Source organism: Gopherus evgoodei, chromosome 2 (assembly GCF_007399415.2).
Source record: "Gopherus evgoodei ecotype Sinaloan lineage chromosome 2, rGopEvg1_v1.p, whole genome shotgun sequence".
Classification (NCBI taxonomy): Eukaryota; Metazoa; Chordata; order Testudines; family Testudinidae; genus Gopherus; species Gopherus evgoodei.
Window position 1 is genome coordinate 131,439,110 of NC_044323.1, and position 18,580 is coordinate 131,457,689.

The following is an 18,580-nucleotide window of genomic DNA, read 5'->3' on the forward strand; positions in this document are numbered from 1 at the left end:
CTAGACGTTGTTTATATTCCAGATATGTGTAAGGGAGTCCCTGTCTCCACTAAGAGACTTTCAAAATGCGTCTCTGAATGTATTATTGCCTGTTAGGGAAGAGGTAAACACAGTGAAAACGTAAGAGTGACTGTGAACTCTACTAGATCACAGTCTATGACTGTAGTTGTACTCAGATGTTCCCATTGTTGAAATCTGCAGGGCTGCAACATGGTCCTCCGAGCACACGTTTTCCGACCACATACCCTAATTCATGCTGCAAGATCAGATGCAGCAGTAGGCAACAGAATTTTTTGTTCTGTGATGGACTCTGCTCTAAAATCCCCACCTCCTGAAAGGAGTCACCTAAAGTGGAGCACCCACAACAATACTACTCAAAGAAAGTGCAGTAACTGGAGTTCTTTGAGATATGTCCTTGTGGGTGCTCTACTACCTGCCCTTCTCCCCTCTATTTCTATTTCTTGGTCTTTATGGTAGAGAAGGAAAGGAGGGCAGTTCATCCATGCAGCCCTGTATAGCCTCAGTATATCTCACAAAACTGAGTGACTGGGCAATAAATTGCCTGATGAATTTCAGTGTAGATAAATGCAAAGTAATACACATTGGAAAAAGTAATCTCAACTGTACATACAAATTGATGTCGTCTAAATTAGCAATTATCACTTAAGAAAGAGATATTGGCGTCATTGCGAATAATTCTCTGAAAACAGCTGCTCAATGTGCAGCAGGAGTCCAAAAAGCAAACAGATTTTAGGAACCATTATGAAAGGGGTAGATAGATCTTGAGAACATGACCTATGAAGGAAGGCTGAAAGAACTGGGTTTGTTTAGTGTGGAAAAGAGAAGACTGAGTGGGGATATGATAGCAGTTTTCAGATATCTAAAAGTGTGTCATAAGGAGGAGAGACAAAACTTGTTGTCTTTACCTCTAAGGATAGAACAAGAAGCAATGGGCTTAAACCGCAGCAAGGGAGGTTTAGATTGGACATTAAGAAAAAGTTCTTTACTGTCAGGGTGGTTAAACACTGGAGTAAATTGCCTAGAGAGGTTGTGGAATCTCCATCTCTGGAGAAATTTAAGATTAGGTTAGATAAATGTCTATCTGGAATGGTCTAGAGAGCATTTGGTCCTGCCATGAGGGCAGGGGACTGGACTCAATGACCTCTTGAGGTCCCTTCCAGTCCTAAAATCTCTGAATCTATAATGATACAGTCAATATAATAATGCCACTATATAAATCCATGGTATGCATGCACCCTGAGTACTGCGTGCAGTTCTGATTGCTGCATCTTGAAAAAAGATATACATCACCACCTCGATATAATGCCACCCGATATAACATGAATTTGGATATAATGTGGTAAAGCAGTACTCCGGGGGGTGGGACTGCACAGTCCGGTGGGTCAAAGCAAGTTCAGTGTAACATGGTTTCACCTGTAACGCAGTAAGATTTTTGGCTCCCAAGGACAGCGTTATATCGAGGTAGAGGTGTATTAGAATTGGAAAAGGTACAGAGGAGGGCAACAAAGAAGATTCGGAGTATGGAACAACTTCCATATAAGGACAGACTAAAAGAACTGGAGCTGTTCTGTTTGAAAAAAAGATGACCATGGGGGATATTATAAAATCATGAGTGGTGTGGAGAAGGTAAATAAGGAAGTGCTATTTACCCCTGCACATAGCACAAGAACCAGGGGTCGCCTGATAAAATTAATAGGCAGCAGGTTTAAAACAAATGAAAAGAATTACTTCTTCATACAACACACAGTCAAGCTGCGGAACTCATTGCCAGGGATGAGAAGGCCAAAAGTATAACTGGGTTCAAAAAGAACTGGATAAGTTCATGCAGGATAAGTCCTTCAATGGCTATTAGCCAAGATGGTCATGGGTGCAACCCTGTGCTCTGGGTGCCCCATAGCCTCTGATTGCCAGATGTTGGAACTGGATGATGGGGATGAATCACTCAGTAATTACCCTGTTCTGTTGATTCCACCCCTGAAGCATCTGGCAGATGTTGGGTTAGATCAGGGGTCTCCAAACTTTGAGACGAAGGCCATATTAGATTTTTGAAGGGGCTTCGCGGGCCGAAGTGACTGTGAAAGAATTTAAATATATACAAATATATGCAAAATAGTTAAAAAACAACACTACTGTGTCAGTGTTGCATTAAATTCTAAATCAGGTATAAAAGTTAATTGTTGCAGGTATTGTGAAATCACACAAAATATTTGTCAATACATTAAAAATCATTTCACTTTTTTTTTAATTTTATTTCTAAAAACTCACATTTGTGTCACAGAAATACTGTTTGGTTCTATTAGTGCTGTAGTTAAAATTTAACCATTATGAAAGTGTTAATTTCCATCTTCTTTACTCCGTTTATTGGAGATGTAATTAAGCATCTAGCTTGTATTTTTACTCTAAAGCAGCGGTCTGTGCTTGCTCGGCTGCAGCAGCAACTGTCCCCTAAGTTGGTTCCCAGGGGCACTCACCCCTCCACACAGCTCAGCTGAGCTTCCCCTTCTTCCCCCAGCTGCTGCTCCTCCCCCTGCCTGCTCTGCATGCCTACTCAGCTGCAGCCTGCCTGTTTGCTTCTCCCTGTACCTGCTTGGCTGCAGCGATGGCTCTCCCATAAGTTGGCTCCCCTTTTGGGAGGACACTGGCTACCGAGGCACTCGCCCCTCTGCACAGCTCAGCTGTGCTGCCACTCTGCGTGAACTGCTGCCGACAACCCCTCCCCCTGCCTGCTCCGCATGCCTACTCAGCTGTTCGCTTCTCCCCTGTTAGGTGGAGGGCCAGACAAATGGAAGCCCTGGGCCAAATCCAGCCCACGGGCCTTAGTTCGGAGACCCCTGGGTTAGATGGAACATTGGTCTGAACCAGTATGGCTGTTCTTATGGTACAAGGCACAAGGGTGTGTAGGACTTGGGCAGAACAGCCACTGTTACCAAAAATTTCCAATTAAAGGTGCAAGGGCGCATGAGCACCTAAAGTGGAATGTCCACGGGGTGCACATCTCAAACTCCAATTACTTCAAAGGTGAGTAACCTCTTCTAATGTCATAGAGTGGTCAGTGAGACCACTGGAAAAGTCAGACTTGCATTAATCCAAGGCTTTGATAATTCTCAAAGGGGTTAAGATAAACAATGTTGTGAATTGATTTAAGTTTAAATATATGAAGTTTTCTTCAGTAAAATAGTCTTCTAAGAATATTTCCTTGGTTCATTTTTTCCCTTGAAATGGAAATATTACTTGTATGTACATTCCTTACTAAAGGAACTGGGAAACGTAGCTCTTCAGAGAACTTAGTTTAACTGATTGTGACTGAGGGATTCTCTGTGAACAAAAATGATTGGAAATAGGTTTTTTTGTTTTGTTTGTTTTTTGTTTTTTTTTTTTAAACAAAAATATATTAACATAAATGTCTTGTTCTTTTTAACAGGGAAAATTTATTGGCGGACTGTTTGCAGGGTTGTTTTGTGGTGACATGCACACTCTGTGCATTTATCAGTCTAGTGTGGTTACGTGAACAGATTGTCCATGGAGGAGCACCACAGTGGTTGGAACAAAATCAACAGCCACCCAATGGTCTTGGCCAACAAAATGAGGTAAAAGTTTGTAAAATGCCCATTAATTTAAAATAAAGGGGTGGGGAGGGAAAGATGTGCGCAGGGAAGAATAAATGGTGAAAAACCTGTCCACTTCAATTTAATACATTTTACTGCAAGGGGATCTTATTTCTACACATTCAAATATACAGTACTATGTAACGAGGAATCCGGTGACATCTAAAAGACTAACAGATTTATTTGGGCATAAGCTTTTGTGAGTAAAAAAAAAAAACATTTCTTCAGATGCCTAGTGTGAAAATTACAGATACAGGCATAAGTATACTGGTGCATGAAGAGAAGGGAGTTACCTTACAAGTGGAGACCCAGTGTTGACAAGGCCAATTCAGTCAGGGTGGATGTGGTTCACTCCCAATAACTGATGAGGAGATGTCAATACCAAGAGAGGGGAAATTGCTTTGGTAGTGAGTCAGCCACTCCCAGTCCCTATTCAAGCCCAAATTAATAATAAGTTTGCAAATGAATTGTAGCTCTGCAGTTTCTCTTTGAAGTTTTTTTCTTGAAGTTTTTTTTGCTGAAGGATGGCTACCTTTAAATTTGTTATTGAATGTCCAGGGAGATTGAATGTATCCAAGGGTGCTGAGGGAGTTGACTGATGTGATTGCAGAGCCATTGGCCATTATCTTTGGAAATTCGTGGCGATTGGGGGAGGTGCCGGACGATTGGAAAAAGACAAATATAGTGCCCATGTTTTAAAAAAAGAAGAAAGAGAACCCGGGGAACTGCAGACTGGTGAGCCTCACTTCAGTCCCAGGCAAAATCATGGAGCAGACAATTTAAGGAATCCATTTTGAAGCATTGGAGAAGAGGAAGGTGATCAGGAACAGTCAACATAGATTCACCAAGGGCAAGTCATGCCTGACTAACTTGATTGCCTTCTGTGGTGAGATAACTGGCTCTGTGGATATGGGGAAGGCAATGGATGTGATATATCTTGACATTGTATCAAAAGCTTTGCTAATCTACTACAGTATTCTTGCCAGCAAATTAAAGAAGTGTGGATTGGATGAATGGATTATAAGGTGGATAGAAAGCTGGCTAGATTGTCAGGCTCAACGGGTAGTGATCAACGGCTCGATATCTAGTAGGCAGCCAGCATCAAGTGGAGTGCTCCAGGGGTCGGTCTTGGGGCTGGTTTTATTCAACATCTTTATTAATGATCTGGATGATGGGATGAATTGCACCCTCAGCAAGTTCGCAGATGACACTAAACTGGGGGGAGAGGTAGATATGCTGGATGGTAGGGTTAGGGTCTAGAGTGATCTAGACAAATTGGAGGATTGGGCCAAAAGAAATCTGTTGAGGTTCAACAAAGACAAGTGCAGAGTCCTGGACTTAGGACGGAAGAATCGCATGCACTGCTATAGGCTGGGGACTGACTGGCTAAGCAACATTTCTTCAGAAGATGACCTGGGGATTACAGTGGATGAGAAGCTGGATGTGAATCAGCAGTGTGCCCTCATTGCCAAGAAGACCAACGGCATATTGGGCTGTATTAGTAGGAGCATTGCCAGCAGATCAAGCGAAGTGATTATTCTCCTCTGTTCGGCACTGGTGAGGCCACACCTGGAGTACTGAGTCCAGTTTTGGTCCCCCCACTACAGAAGGGATGTGGACAAATTGGAGAGAGTCCAGCAGAGGGCAGCAAAAATGATTAAGGGACTGAGGGACATGACTTACAAGGAGAGGCTGAGGGAACTGGGGTTATTTAGTCTGCAGAAGAGAAGAGTGAGGGGGGATTTGATAGCAGCCTTCAACTACCTGAAGGGAGGTTCCAAAGAGGATGGAGCTTGGCTGTTCTCAGTGGTGGCAGATGACAGAACAAGGAGCAGTGGTCTCAAGTTGCAGTGGGGGAGGTCTAGGTTGGATATTAGGAAATACTATTTTATTAGGAGGGTGGTGAAGCACTGGGATGGGTTACCTAGGGTGGTGGTGGAATCTCCATCCTTAGGGGTTTTTAAGGCCCACCTTGACAAAGCCCTGGTTGGGATGATTTACTTGGTGTTGGTCCTGCTTTGAGGAGGGGGTTGGACTAGATGACTTCCTGAGGTCTCTTCCAACCCTAATATTCCATGATTCTATCAAGTGTTCTCCTACTGGCTTTGTATGTTACCATTCTTGGTGTCTGATTTGTGTCCGTTTTTTATTTTCTGTAGAGACTGTCTGGTTTGGCCAATGTACATGGCAGAGGGGCACATGCTGGCACATATCAAATTAGTAGATGTGCAGGTGAATGAGCCCCTGATGGTGTGGCTGGGTCCTCTGATGGTGTAACTAGAGTAGATATGGGTTCAGAGTAGGCAACAGGGTTTGTTACAGGGATTGGTTCCTGGGTTATTGTTTCTGTGGTGTGGTGTGTAGTTGCTGATGAGTATTTGCTTCAGCTTGGGGCGCTGTCTGTAAGCAAGGGCTGGCCTGTCTCCCAAGGTCTGTGAGAGTGAGGGATCATTGGCCAGGATAGGTTTTAGATCGTTGATGATGTGCTGGAGAGGTTTTAGCTGGGGGCTGTATGTGATGGCCAGTGGTGTTCTGTTATTTTCCTTGTTGGGCCTGTTCTGTAGTTGGTGACTTCTGGGTACTCTTCTGGCTCTGTCAATCTTTTTTTTCACTTCAGCAGGTGGGTATTGTAGTTTTAAGAATGCTTGATAAAGATCTTGTAGGTGTTTGTCTCTGTCTGAGGGATTGGAGCAAATGCAGTTGTATCTTTTGGCTTAGCTGGAGACATTTGATCATGTGATGTGTCCTGAATGGAAGCTGGAGGCATGTAGATAAGTACAGCAGTCAGTAGGTTTCCAGTATAGGGTGGTGTTTATGTGACCATCACTTATGTGCACTGTAGTGTCCAGGAAGTAGATCTCTTGTGTGGACTGGTCTAGGCTGAGGTTGATGGTCAGGTGGAAATTGTTGAAATCTTGGTGGAATTCTTCAAGGATCTCCTTCCCATGGGTCCATATGATGAAGATGTCATCAATGCAGCATAAGTAGAGTAGGAGCCCTAGGGGATGAGAGCTGAGGAAGAGTTGTTCTAAGTCAGCCGTAAAAATGTTGGCATACTGTGGGGTCATGCAGGTACCCATAGCAGTGCCACTTACTTGAAGGTATAAGTTGTCCCCAAATCTGAAATGGTTGTGGGTGAGGACAAAGTCACAAAGCTCAGCCACCCTGTGTGCCGTGGCCTCCTCAGGGATATTGTTCCTGACAGCTTGGTAGTCCACCCTCATGTGGAATATTAGTGTAAAGAGCTTCTACATCCATGGTGGCCAGGATGGTGTTTTCAGGATGATCACCAATGCATTGTAATTTCCTCAGAAAGTTGGTGGTATCTCAAAGATAGCTAGGAGTGCTGATAGCATAGGGTCTGAGGAGAGCATCCAAATAGCTAGATAATCCTGCTGTAAGAGTTCCAATGTCTGAGCTGATGGGCGTCCAGGATTTCCAGGTTTATGGATTTTGGGTAGAAGATAGAATATTCCTGGTCGGGGTTCTAGGGGTGTGTCTGTGTAAATTTGTTCCTGTGCTATAGCAGGGAGTTTCTTGAGCAGATGGTGTAGTTTCTTTTCTCAGTGGGGTCACAGGATAGTGGCCTGTAGAATGTGGTGTTGGAGAGTTGCCTGGCAGCCTCCTGTTCATAATCTGACCTGTTCATGATGACTACAGCATCTTCTTTGTTAGCCCCATTGATTTTGTCAGAGTTGTTCTGAGGCTGTGGATGGCGTTGTGTTCTGTACGGCTGAGGTTATGGGGCAAGTGATGCTGTTTGCTCACAATTTCAGCCTGTGCACATCTGTGGAAGCACTGTGTGTAGAAGTCCAGTTTGTAATTTTGACCATCAGGAGAAGTCCACGCAGAATTCTTTTTGTAGTGTTGGTAGGAGGGTTCCTGTGGGTCAGTGCACTGTTCAGTGGTGTGTTGAAAATATTCCTTCAGTTGGAGACAGCAAAAGTAGGCTTCCAGATCACTGCAGAACTGTATCACATGCATGGTGGTGATGGGAGTGCGGAAAGAGAGTCCCTGAGATAGGACAGACTCTTCTGCTCAGCTAAGTATGTGGTTGGATAGATAAGGAATATTGTTGGATGAGTTAAGGGTACCACTGTTGTAATCCCCTGTGGCATGTAGGAGTTTAGATAATTTACTGTCCTTTTTCTCTATAGAGAAGTGAAGTGTGCGTTGTAAATGGCTTGTCTCGGTTTTGTAAAGTCCAGCCACGTGGAAGTTTGTGTGGAAGATTGATTTTATGAGAGTCTCCAGTTTTGAGAGCTCATTCTTGATCTTCTCCTGTTTGCGGTACAGGATGCTGATCAGGGGTTCCTCAGTTTCTTTGAGAGTGTGTGGCAAAATCTCTCACCATACTCAGTGTAGTATGTCAATTGCAATGGATTTTTTACCTTCAGTCCGTTTGGTATGATGTCCATCTGTTTGCACTTGGAAAGGAAGATGATGTCTGTCTGTATCTGTGCAAGTAGGAGCCAGTAGGAGAACACTTCAGTCTCCCTGGACATTCAATAACAGATTTAAAAGTAGCCATCTTTCAACAAAAAAAACTTGAAGAAAAAACTTCAAAGAGAAACTGCAGAGCTACAATTCATTTGCAAACTTAACACCATTAATTTGGGCTTGAATAGGGACTGGGAGTGGCTGGCTCACTACCAAAGCAATTTCCCCTCTCTTGGTACTGGTAAGACATCTCCTCATCAGTTATTGGGAGTGAACCACATCCACCCTGACTGAATTGGCCTTGTCAACACTGGGTCTCCACTTGTAAGGTAACTCCCTTCTCTTCATGTGCCAGTATATTTATGCCTGTATCTGTAATTTTCACACCAGGCATCTGAAGAAATGTTGTTGTTTTTTTTACCCACAAAAGCTTATGCCCAAATAAATCTGTTAGTCTTTTAGGTGTCACAGGACTCCTTGTTGTTTTTGTGGATAGAGATAACACGGCTGCCCTTCTGAAACTTAGTCCTATGTAAATTCACCAGATCACAGCTGTAATGTGTACAATATACATTCCTGAACCATTATAAATTGTAGAATCTTACGGTAGTGTTTACTGTGATTATGCAGTAAATAATTTTCTAGCTATCATGGTTCTTATGACCCTATATGTATAATATAGTAAATCTTTTAAAATAGGATTTAGTGCTTGTGGAATTGAATTTGTAACCATGATAAAGCAAGTTTGAAGTGATAGGGTCAGGTCATTTTTTTTTAAATGACTACCTGAAAAATATTTGTTTCTGATAGAACAAAATTTTTCACTGGTATGTGGACAACTGGGTGGTGTGTGGAACAATTACTGGTCATCTAGGGAGAGCTGCATGTGGTGCTAGCTCTCCTTCTTTCCAGTCTTAAATTGCATTAAACTGTAAATATATTTTCCTAATAATACTTCCACTTCAACAAGTGTAGTTGCCTGAGAACATCTCTTAAAATTGTGTTCCATACTTTGGTAAAGTTTGTCTTCTATGCTAGAATCCCTTTTAAACAGTATGTTCTGAATTATTTATTTTATTTTTAACTTTCATTTTTTTCTCCATAACTATTGATGATCATAAGGGTCTGTCATCAGGAGAGAAACTGACTATTCACCAATTACTGTCAAATGCACAAACTCAAAAAACCAACAAACAAACAAAAAAAACTTTCCCCAACTTTTTCATAAGTATCAATTGTAACTATATAGATACAAAATGTTAACACAGAAGTATGGTTCTTTAACTTAACAGTGTTCTTAAATAATGTGTCTTTCTTGCACACCAGTAAATTGAATCTCCAGAAATCCAATAAGATAATGATACTGTCAACATTTTAGGAGGTATGTCATTGCCAAAAGCAATGGCTTGTGTTAAGATTTAAGTGGAACCAAAAAAAGTTGCCTTTTGATATGTTTATTTTTCTGGACATTGGTCAAAACACAACAATACTTTAATTAATTTAAATGAAATTGCACTGAAATCTTGTCCCTGCAGGCTCAGGGGGTAGGAAATGGTGGAGGTGAAAATGCTGCACTTGATCAACCTGCTAACCCACCTGCTGAGAATGCAGTTGTAGGCGAAAACCCAGAAATTCAGGAAGAACAGGGAGATGAGGAAGAGGAAGACAATGAAGATGAAGAAGATGCTGTAGTCGAAGATGCAGCAGATGCAAACAATGGAGCCCAAGGTAACAGGTGACACAGAGCAGGAGCATTTCCCTAAAATGATCATATAAAATAGTTATTGGAAAGAAGTGAAAATGGAAATTCTACTTTTGTGGCTGACATCTACATTTGTAATTAACCTATACAGGGAAACTACTAAGGCCAGTAGGCTCAGAGTTCAGCCTGCTTACCTCTTCTCATGTGTATTACAATGCTTATGTAGGTTATTTTTTTTAACGAGCACTAGAACACTTTGCAGTTAAGAAAAGCCAAAATTATAAGCAGCTCTGTGGTTTCAAGCATCCCTACAATGAGAAATTACTCTGCTTCTCTTGTCAAAAGGGAAATGGCAGTAAGGAAATATTTGTTGTAACTTTTAAGGAGAAATTAAACTGTAAAGAGAATTACTTTTAAAATGTTCTTTTGACGTGTATCTCCATTGATATACTGAGTGAGCTAAATAGTGTTTTTGCTGGTTTAAATCATAATACAGCTCTGACTAACATGCTGCTTTGGGTCAGTTGATACCTTTAACAATTATAATATCTCTGTAGATGACATGAATTGGAATGCTTTGGAATGGGATCGAGCAGCAGAAGAGCTTACATGGGAGAGAGTGAGTAAGAGCCATTCTCCTGAAGTATTCTGAGATTTCTCTGTCACTGACTTGTATTTGAAATGACTTTAAACCTAATAGAAAATTGGTACTTATACTTTGATTTCATGTAAAATTTAACTGTGATAGATATTAGTGACTCCAAAAAGTAATTACGTTAATAATACCGTATACTATATTAAGGAACCATTAAAAAAAGCATTCCTTGATTGCTGTGAAGAAACATCGCTACGAACATCTTTCAACAAGGCACTTTTCTGAGATCTTCAGTTTTGCTCCTAAATTTGCCAGCAGATGTTAAATGGTGCATAGCTTAAAAACTAATCTTTCAGTGAATGTATATATAGATATAGTAAAAATAAGTATACACTTTTATAAAAACCAACAAGAATATGTCCAAGAATGATTTCCAATACAGGCTCATCTCATTTCGTTTTCTAGTTTATAAATTCCATAACTAAAACTTTCTCGCAATTTGTAGCATGATACGATAAGGAGATGGAAAAGGTCCTCTGTTAACGATACAGAATGCTAAATGCATTGTCTTGTTTAATAGACATTTGGTGAAAAGGACTCAATATAAACTCAAACTTCAGACCCTTTCTTACTTGCTGGACTTTGCTGAAAGGAGTTATTAGCTCTTTTGTTTTTTGCATAAACATTATGCTCACTTTTTTTTAGTGATATATATATATTCCAGAACTCTCTTGCGTACTTGAAAAATATTTTTAATTATTTTCAAAAACTTTTCATGAATACATACGTTGTCTTCAGCATTTTACAAAGTTTAAATGCAATAGTCTCATAAACCTCTCTTAGATCTTCTGTGCCAGTCTGTGCGTTTGGGTATAGTCCCTTCTTGCCTTCCTGATGAGGACAGTACATTGAGAATTCTTGGTGGTGTCATCCTTGAATGTAAGAAGCTTGGAAGCTCGTTTGAAATTTCAGCAGTAGTTTACATGATGTTTATTAAGTGAAATATGTGAGAACCGTGAGACCTTGAAATATTAGCTTAAAATTTGACATACAAGAGAGCCCCAAACTGTGAACAATTCCATTAATCTTGAAGTGGAGGAGTCTGGATTGGCACAGAAGATTTTAGAGGAGCGGGAAAAGAAAATTCCTTAAAAAAATCTTTTTCCTTGTTTTGTTTTGTTCTGTGTGCACTTTCTGAAACATATGTACAACTAAACGGAGGATATTTTTCCCATCTGCAAGCCCTTTCCTGTTTCAGACTTAAACAGCATGAGATATGACTGGTCTAGAACTGAGAGCTGTTACTGCATTATATTCTTGATGAAATCTCGTCTGCCCTTATTCTTTCATGAGTAATACTCTGCAGCTAGAAAGCAAAATTGTATTTACACAGATCTTGATATACAAGTTTCTCCTACCTCAGATTTCATATGTAGTTAAAATTCAGTTCAATCACTAAATAAATGCTAGGCTGCTATAATTAGGTAAATAATTCATTTCCTGAGCTAAATTAAAATTGTCACCGTTCACATTCTTGAAACAGGACTCTCTCTGAAATAATCAGTTAAATTGTAGACTATCTTTGGTTTACATGAACTAATATACATTTAAACAATTGTGTATTAAAATATTGCAACCTTTTATTAGATTACAGTACTGAACTAGACCATTTTAGAGTTCCTTACTATAGGTTTAAAAACTTGTGTTGGGGAGCTGATCTGATTGTCCGGTAGTATAAGGCATGCAGCTAACCAAGGCAGTAAAAAGTGGGTTTGAAAAAGGGTGACCTTGAAACTGGTTGTGGGAGTATGAAGATTTTTGAATATAGAACTGTGAATGAACTCAACTTTCTTTTATTCTTAGATGCTTGGGCTTGACGGATCTCTGGTTTTTTTAGTAAGTGAAGTCTTATAGTTCAAGAATAGTTTTTGCAGTAGGCTTATTTTTAAGGAAACTAATAACTTGTTTTATGTAGACTTTAAATAAAAAGTCTGTTCTGTAATGTATGAAACAGATTTCAAATGTTGCATCGATGTGGTAGATTTAAACAGATTTTCTTACTTTATCATAAACTTGATGTGTCATGCATTCACATGGATAATATTTTTTGTGGCAATCAGATGCCGCTGTGGTGGCTCCTCCATAAGGGTACAGTTTTCAAAAGGACCTAAGTAACTTTGATATTTTTTTAGTGAGATTTCAGTTCTTTTTTAAAACTCCATGCTAGAGATTTGGACCTTGTATACACTTAAAGCAGCAAAAAACTTTTAGAGTCAGAATGCCAAAGCCCTCCTTATGTAGTCACACCCCTTACCAACCTCTTACCAACATAGTTATGTTGGTAAAATTTTACGCTTAGACCCAGCTTTAGGTAATATAGGCTACGTCGGTCTTTAGTTACTTGTGCTTATCACAGTTTTAATTTTGTGTTGACGTACAGCAATTTTCTTAGCTTTTGTTGTTTAAACCAATGAAAGGAAAAGCTTAAATATAACTTAGTGAGTTTTAAAAAAAAATCCTCATAACAATAATGAGTTTAGCCAATGGAGTACATCTAGTTAAAATGATTCCAGAGCTTCCTCCTTTTTCTTAAGCTAAGGTTATATGGTTATATTTTAGTAGAGCACTCTCAAAAAAAAAAAAAAAAGAGTGTAAATATTTTTACACAGAACTTGCTATTATTCATCTATTGTAAACTTAAATTTGCCCCAAAGTTTAGATTTTGTAAAAACAAGTTTTTATTTTATGATCAATAAAAATGTTTCCACTCAAATATCCACATTCCAAACAAAAGTTTTTAAACAAGAAGAGTTCCTCTGCACTTTTTAAAATCCAGGCATTGCACCTTTAAACCTGAAATTGACTACGCTGGTTTTCGTTGTCTTAGCTGAGAGAAATACAAGTAGTACATGAAGAGCAAAAAGACAAGTACACTGAATGTTTAAAAAAATTCACTGTTAATAGAGTACTGTGCTATTAGAAAGTTAGATAAACAAGTTTTGTTTATAATTTAAATATAGCCAACTGTGTCCCTTTAACTATAGCAATGAGGAGCAAACACTTGCTATTATTAACCAAAGTAAGAAACAAGAATCCCTTTGCAAATTAAACTGGAAATAATTTTCCTCTTTTTCTGAAAATATAAATTCTTTGTACTTTTAAAGTAAGCATAAAAAGGAGTATAACTATTGTCATTTATATTTACAGAACTGGGTAGATTATCTGCAAAACACCCTTCCTAACCCTGGCCACAAAGAATTTCCATTATAGCCGCCATTTTCACTCACAACATTCACTTTCATTTTTGGGGCTGAAATTCAGAAAATTCTAAGCTTGCAACTTAGTTCATTATTATTCATTCTTCCCCTGAGAACTCAGGTGCAGTCATTTGCTTGTTATGTGATTCATATGTTTTTATATCCTGCTTTTATTGAAATATGTTTTCCTTTCTTCCCCAGGAACATGTCTTCTGGGTGGTGTCTTTAAACACATTGTTCATACTTGTGTTTGGTAGGTATTATTATTTGTTCTCATTTCAAAACTAGCTTTTTCTTTGTGAATGCTTGATAAAAATTGGTTTTTAGACCACTTTTATTCTCAGAGAAAAACAGTGAGTCTAATTTTTAAAAAAACTGAACTAGAATAAAAAGTGAATAATTAAATGTGAATAATAAACCTTTCTTACTAATCGTATTACACAGATCCTGCAAACACGTGGATGTGAATAGACCTCAGTGAATTACTTGCATCTTATTATGTAATTTTAGTTCCCAAAGTGGCATGTATTGCATCCAAGACAGATATTTTTTCCTTTTTATTCTGTTACTGAAAGTAATTTTTTTGGATTTGGTTTTAAAAAGTCTGAGATGTTGCTTAAGCTTTATTGCTATTAGTTAGAGCTGAGAACTACACCTCTACCCGGATATAACGCGGTAAGGCTGCGCTCCAGGGAGGCGGGGCGGCACACTCCGGCGGATCAAAGCACGTTCAGTATAACGTGGTTTCACCTATAACGCAGTAAGATATTTTGGCTCCCGAGGACCACGTTATATTGGGGTAGAGGTGTATATATTTGTGGAATAATATTCAGGAGGGAATTCCTGGGAATTACTTTATGAAGTTCCCCCAAAAGTTGTGGGGACAGATGGGATATAATTTCCCTGCTTTCATTCTTCCCTAGATATTGCTAAATGACCCTTCAAGTGATATCTTTTGTCCCTGAGGCTCATAAAATCATTTCTGAAGAGGGTGTGTGTATGTATATATATATATTTCTTTCTCTCCCTCCCTCCCTCCCTCTGGAGTTCAGCAGACTGCACACAGTTGTCAATTATTTAAAAAAAAAAAAGTTTCCAGGAAGACTATCCTGTTACTTTCAGTAAGGCCTTTATTCAACCCCATTCAAGTTGAAGATTGTGCTGTTCTATCTGTACACTTGGTGTACATGGGATAAAGCACTAACATTTCCAGTAGAGTGCCCTTAATATCTGTTTGTTTTCCAAATGATGTTGCTTTCCTCCTTGGTTATGGTTAAGATTATTTTTGTTTAAAGGGAAGATCAAGTGAACAGAATCCTCAGTCTCTCACCTCTTTTCTGTTAAAGGACTTCATATACCTCTGGTACATGGGGTTTATTGTAGGCTAAGGGAAGGAAAATCTGTGAGATCACTTTTTATTAAATTATTGGTAGAACACTATTGTATTTTTGTTGGGAGATGTGTATTATGCTGGGCTTTAGGGGTAGCGTGTGAGAGGATAGATTCGCTGACATAAGGACCCACAGGCTGAAATCACAAATGCCTAAGATGGATAGGAGAGGACCAGCAGCTATAGCACATACTGTACTCTTGAGACTGCAGTAGTTGTCTTGGAGCGGCTCCGTTAGTACTCCGTACTTGGGAGGAGAGTTTCTTTCTCCAGAGAGTAGCCCTGTACCAAACCAGTACACTCAGAATTGCTGCTGTGGAGAAAGTTTGGCTGGAAATGCCCAAAGGTGTGGTGTGGTGTGTTTTTTAAAAGACAGTAGTAGTTATAGAAGGGCCTATCTGCCTCCCTCTTTTGGTGGAGAAAAATTAACTCTGTCAATTGATTGACTTATTGTATTAACCTAGCAATATAGTCTGTAAAGAAGCCTTTGTTTTAGTATGTTGTGTGCTTTTACCTCAATAAGAGGTGGGGTGCAGAAGATTCCAGTAATAGTCATGTACAGTGGAATAATATTGTTTTTCTTCAGTTTCCACGCTGCTGATAAAGTTCATTTGCTCCTTTAAATATTTCAAAAACTGTTTGTTATGTTTTGGAACAACATATCGGGAATCACCTAATGTGAAAATATTTGTATTTTGGGGGCTTAAAAAAAATTACCAGATACCCACTGGTAGATACCAGATAGCCACAAGTAGATAAGGAAGATGAGGATATAGGCTCCTCCAGAGAAGATGAGTGGCAGGTAGTTAAAATGACCAGCCTGCATCATTAGCATGATGTTTCTCCTGAACTCTTACTCCTGGAGGTATTCCGCGTAACTGCGTGCCCATGGAAAACACCCCTCTGCCCCACTGAATTCCTATGCTTCCCTGACGAAAACGGTAGGGAAGCAAAGGGAAGCTATGCCAGGGTGAGGAGGGACACAACAATGGGTGCAGTTTGGGGGGGGATTGCCCCCCCAAACAGCGGTGAAGCATGTGGGGGGCACACAGCATTACATGCCAATGCCCCCCCTCATTTCTGCAAGCTCCGAGCTGCCCAGCTGAAGGAGGCTGCATCTCAGCTTCACTGACTCTGCAGCTGAATGCTGCCTCCTGGGTCCTAGTGCCAGTCATTCCCGCTTCTGTGTGCTGGAAGCCTTCCTGTTTTCTGTGCAACAGTAAATGCTGGCGGTGGGGCTGGGTAAGGAAGGTAGGGGGATATGAGGGAAAAGGGTGGGGGGAAGAGGCAGTGGGGAAGGAAGGGGGTGGAATAGGGCAGGGGGCGAGGAATGTAGGAATGAGGGAGAGGAAGGAGGCATGGAGCAGTGTGGAAGAGGGATGAGATGGGGAAGAAAAGAGGATAGGGCAATCGTGAGGAGAAGTGGGAGCCTGGCATGCAGCAACCCATTGGCAGCAGCTGGAGCTCCTCCTTTAAGCAGGCCCATCAAACCGTCACCCTGACAAACCCTACCCCCCTACACCTAGACCCCTCTAATGAGCCCCCCACACCCAGATCCCCCCTCACTGATCCCCAAGCAGCTGCACCCGGACTCCCACCCCATCAAGCCCCACTCCCCCAGCACCCAGACCCTCCCCCTATTGAGCCACACAGACACCCCCCCCACTGAGCCCCATCCATCTTCACCTGGATCCTCTGCAGCGTCCCATTGCCCCTGCATCCAGAACTCCCCAACAAGCCCCTGTGCATCCAGGTCTCCCACTGAGCTACCACACCCAGATTGCCCCACACAGGAAATCTCTCATCCCAAACCTGGATCTCCCCCACATGAAGCCCCTCCACACTTGGATCCTGCTGGGCTGAGCCTGCCCACCCACAACTGGCGCAAAGGGACAGGGCACTGAGGTATTTCTGGGGCAAGCCCAGCTCTTGCCCTGTATCTGGGTCAGGTGCAGCCTCATTGCCGAGTCCTTGTGCCTGGGCGGGGGGCTTCAGGGTGATCTCCTACCTCAGTGCAGCCAGTGGCCTGTGCTCCCCACTGCCGTGCTGGAGCCACATTTAAATATTGACAACATTTGCAGAATTTTTCAGAATTTTAAAATATTGTGTGCAGAATTTCAATTTTTTTGGCACAGAATTCCCTCAGGGGTAAACTCTGCTTGGGATCTTTAGGAGTCCATCTTTCGTATCAGCCTCTGACTAGCAAATTTTGATAAACTTGAAGGTGCATCCCATCTAGCTGCTCCTCCTCTTGAGAGGTGCTAGTTATTGTAAAGAGTAGAAGGTATCCAGTAATCTGCTCTGTTCGCAGAGCCTCCTTGATGTTGTGAGGAGACTATGAAAAGATATCTCCACTTTTCCCTGAAGCCACCCTTTTTTGGGGTGGTCCTCCCCATCAATAAATCCCATAACTGCTTCTGCTATTGCTCAATACTTTCCAAAGTAACAGTATGAAATTGTCCCAGTTTGTCGTCAGTTTCATTATGTTATGCTTATAAAAAGCACAGGGGATCTTTTCAGGGGAAAAGGAAATATGCCGTGTTTATTAAAAATATACCGTATATACTCGTTCATAAGCCAAATTTTTTTAGTAAAAAAGAGAAGCATCAGAGAAGGGGGTCGGCTTATGAACGAGTATAGAGAGGGAGACGTGGGACACAGCGCCTCCCCCCACAACAGAGGAGGGAAGGAGAGGCAGCACAGCCAGAAGGGAAGAGTCGGGGCCAGAGTGTCTCCGCTTCTGGCCACAGTGCTCTGCTGCTCTCCCCACAGCCTCTGGGAAGCAGCTGCAACTCCAGGGCTGGCAGGCTGCGGCTGCACCACCTGGCCCCGCCCTCAGAGCAGGCTGTGGCTGCGGCGCCAGGCCCACTGGTGCATGCTGCAGCTGTGTTGCCCAGCCGGCCAGGCCAGAGACATCCTCCCCTGGCTCGCCCCAGCTAAGATTGGAAGGGATGGGATGTGGAGAGTGTGCGGGTCCCAGGCTAGGGGTGGGGGTTGGTCACAGGAGTTACTCCCCTGACCCCCAGTCTCTTTCCCCCCTCCCCAAATTTCTCCACCAGTTGCTGTCCCAGCCTGTCAGGGTAAGCTGCTGGCAGGCCAGGACACTTTGTTTACTTAAGTTTACCTCCGTGCCTTTGGAGGCTCGAGGTAAACAAACCATATCAGCCCGCCAGCAGCTTATCCTGATGGCCTGGGAGCCAAAGTTTGACGACCCCTGAATTATAGGGTCAGCTTATGAATGGGTCATAAAAAATTTCCATTTTTATTTCTCTGTTTTTGGAGGTCAGCTTTATAAACAAACCAGCTTATGATTGAGTATATACGGTAACAATTTAGCATATGCACATACACACACACTCTCTCTCTGCAGATGGTCTTATAGTTACCAGTCTGTTGTAGCTCGAGTAAATACTCACAGGGAAATCATGAGGAGTTCACACTTTGTTTCCAGTGGGACTGTCAGGCAGAAGTTAGGCCCGTTTTTAAAAAAAAGAATTAAAAAAAGAAACTAAAAGTAATTTTGAAAACCATACCTAATCCATGGTCCCGGCTTTTAAGGTGGTTCTCTCC

At 41.4% G+C, this 18,580-nt stretch overlaps 1 protein-coding gene across 4 annotated transcripts in view; it reads left to right on the forward strand.

The window, feature by feature from the left end:
• MARCHF6 (membrane associated ring-CH-type finger 6) overlaps nt 1–18,580 on the forward strand; it is a 124,960-nt gene that overhangs the window by 50,433 nt on the left and 55,947 nt on the right. For all 4 annotated transcript variants that reach the window (XM_030551703.1, XM_030551702.1, XM_030551705.1 and 1 more), the window contains 5 exons: nt 3,443–3,608; nt 9,602–9,794; nt 10,326–10,387; nt 12,227–12,259; nt 13,822–13,873. In XM_030551703.1, coding sequence (XP_030407563.1) covers nt 3,443–3,608; nt 9,602–9,794; nt 10,326–10,387; nt 12,227–12,259; nt 13,822–13,873 — 506 coding nt within the window. The remainder of the gene's footprint in view (nt 1–3,442; nt 3,609–9,601; nt 9,795–10,325; nt 10,388–12,226; nt 12,260–13,821; nt 13,874–18,580) is intronic.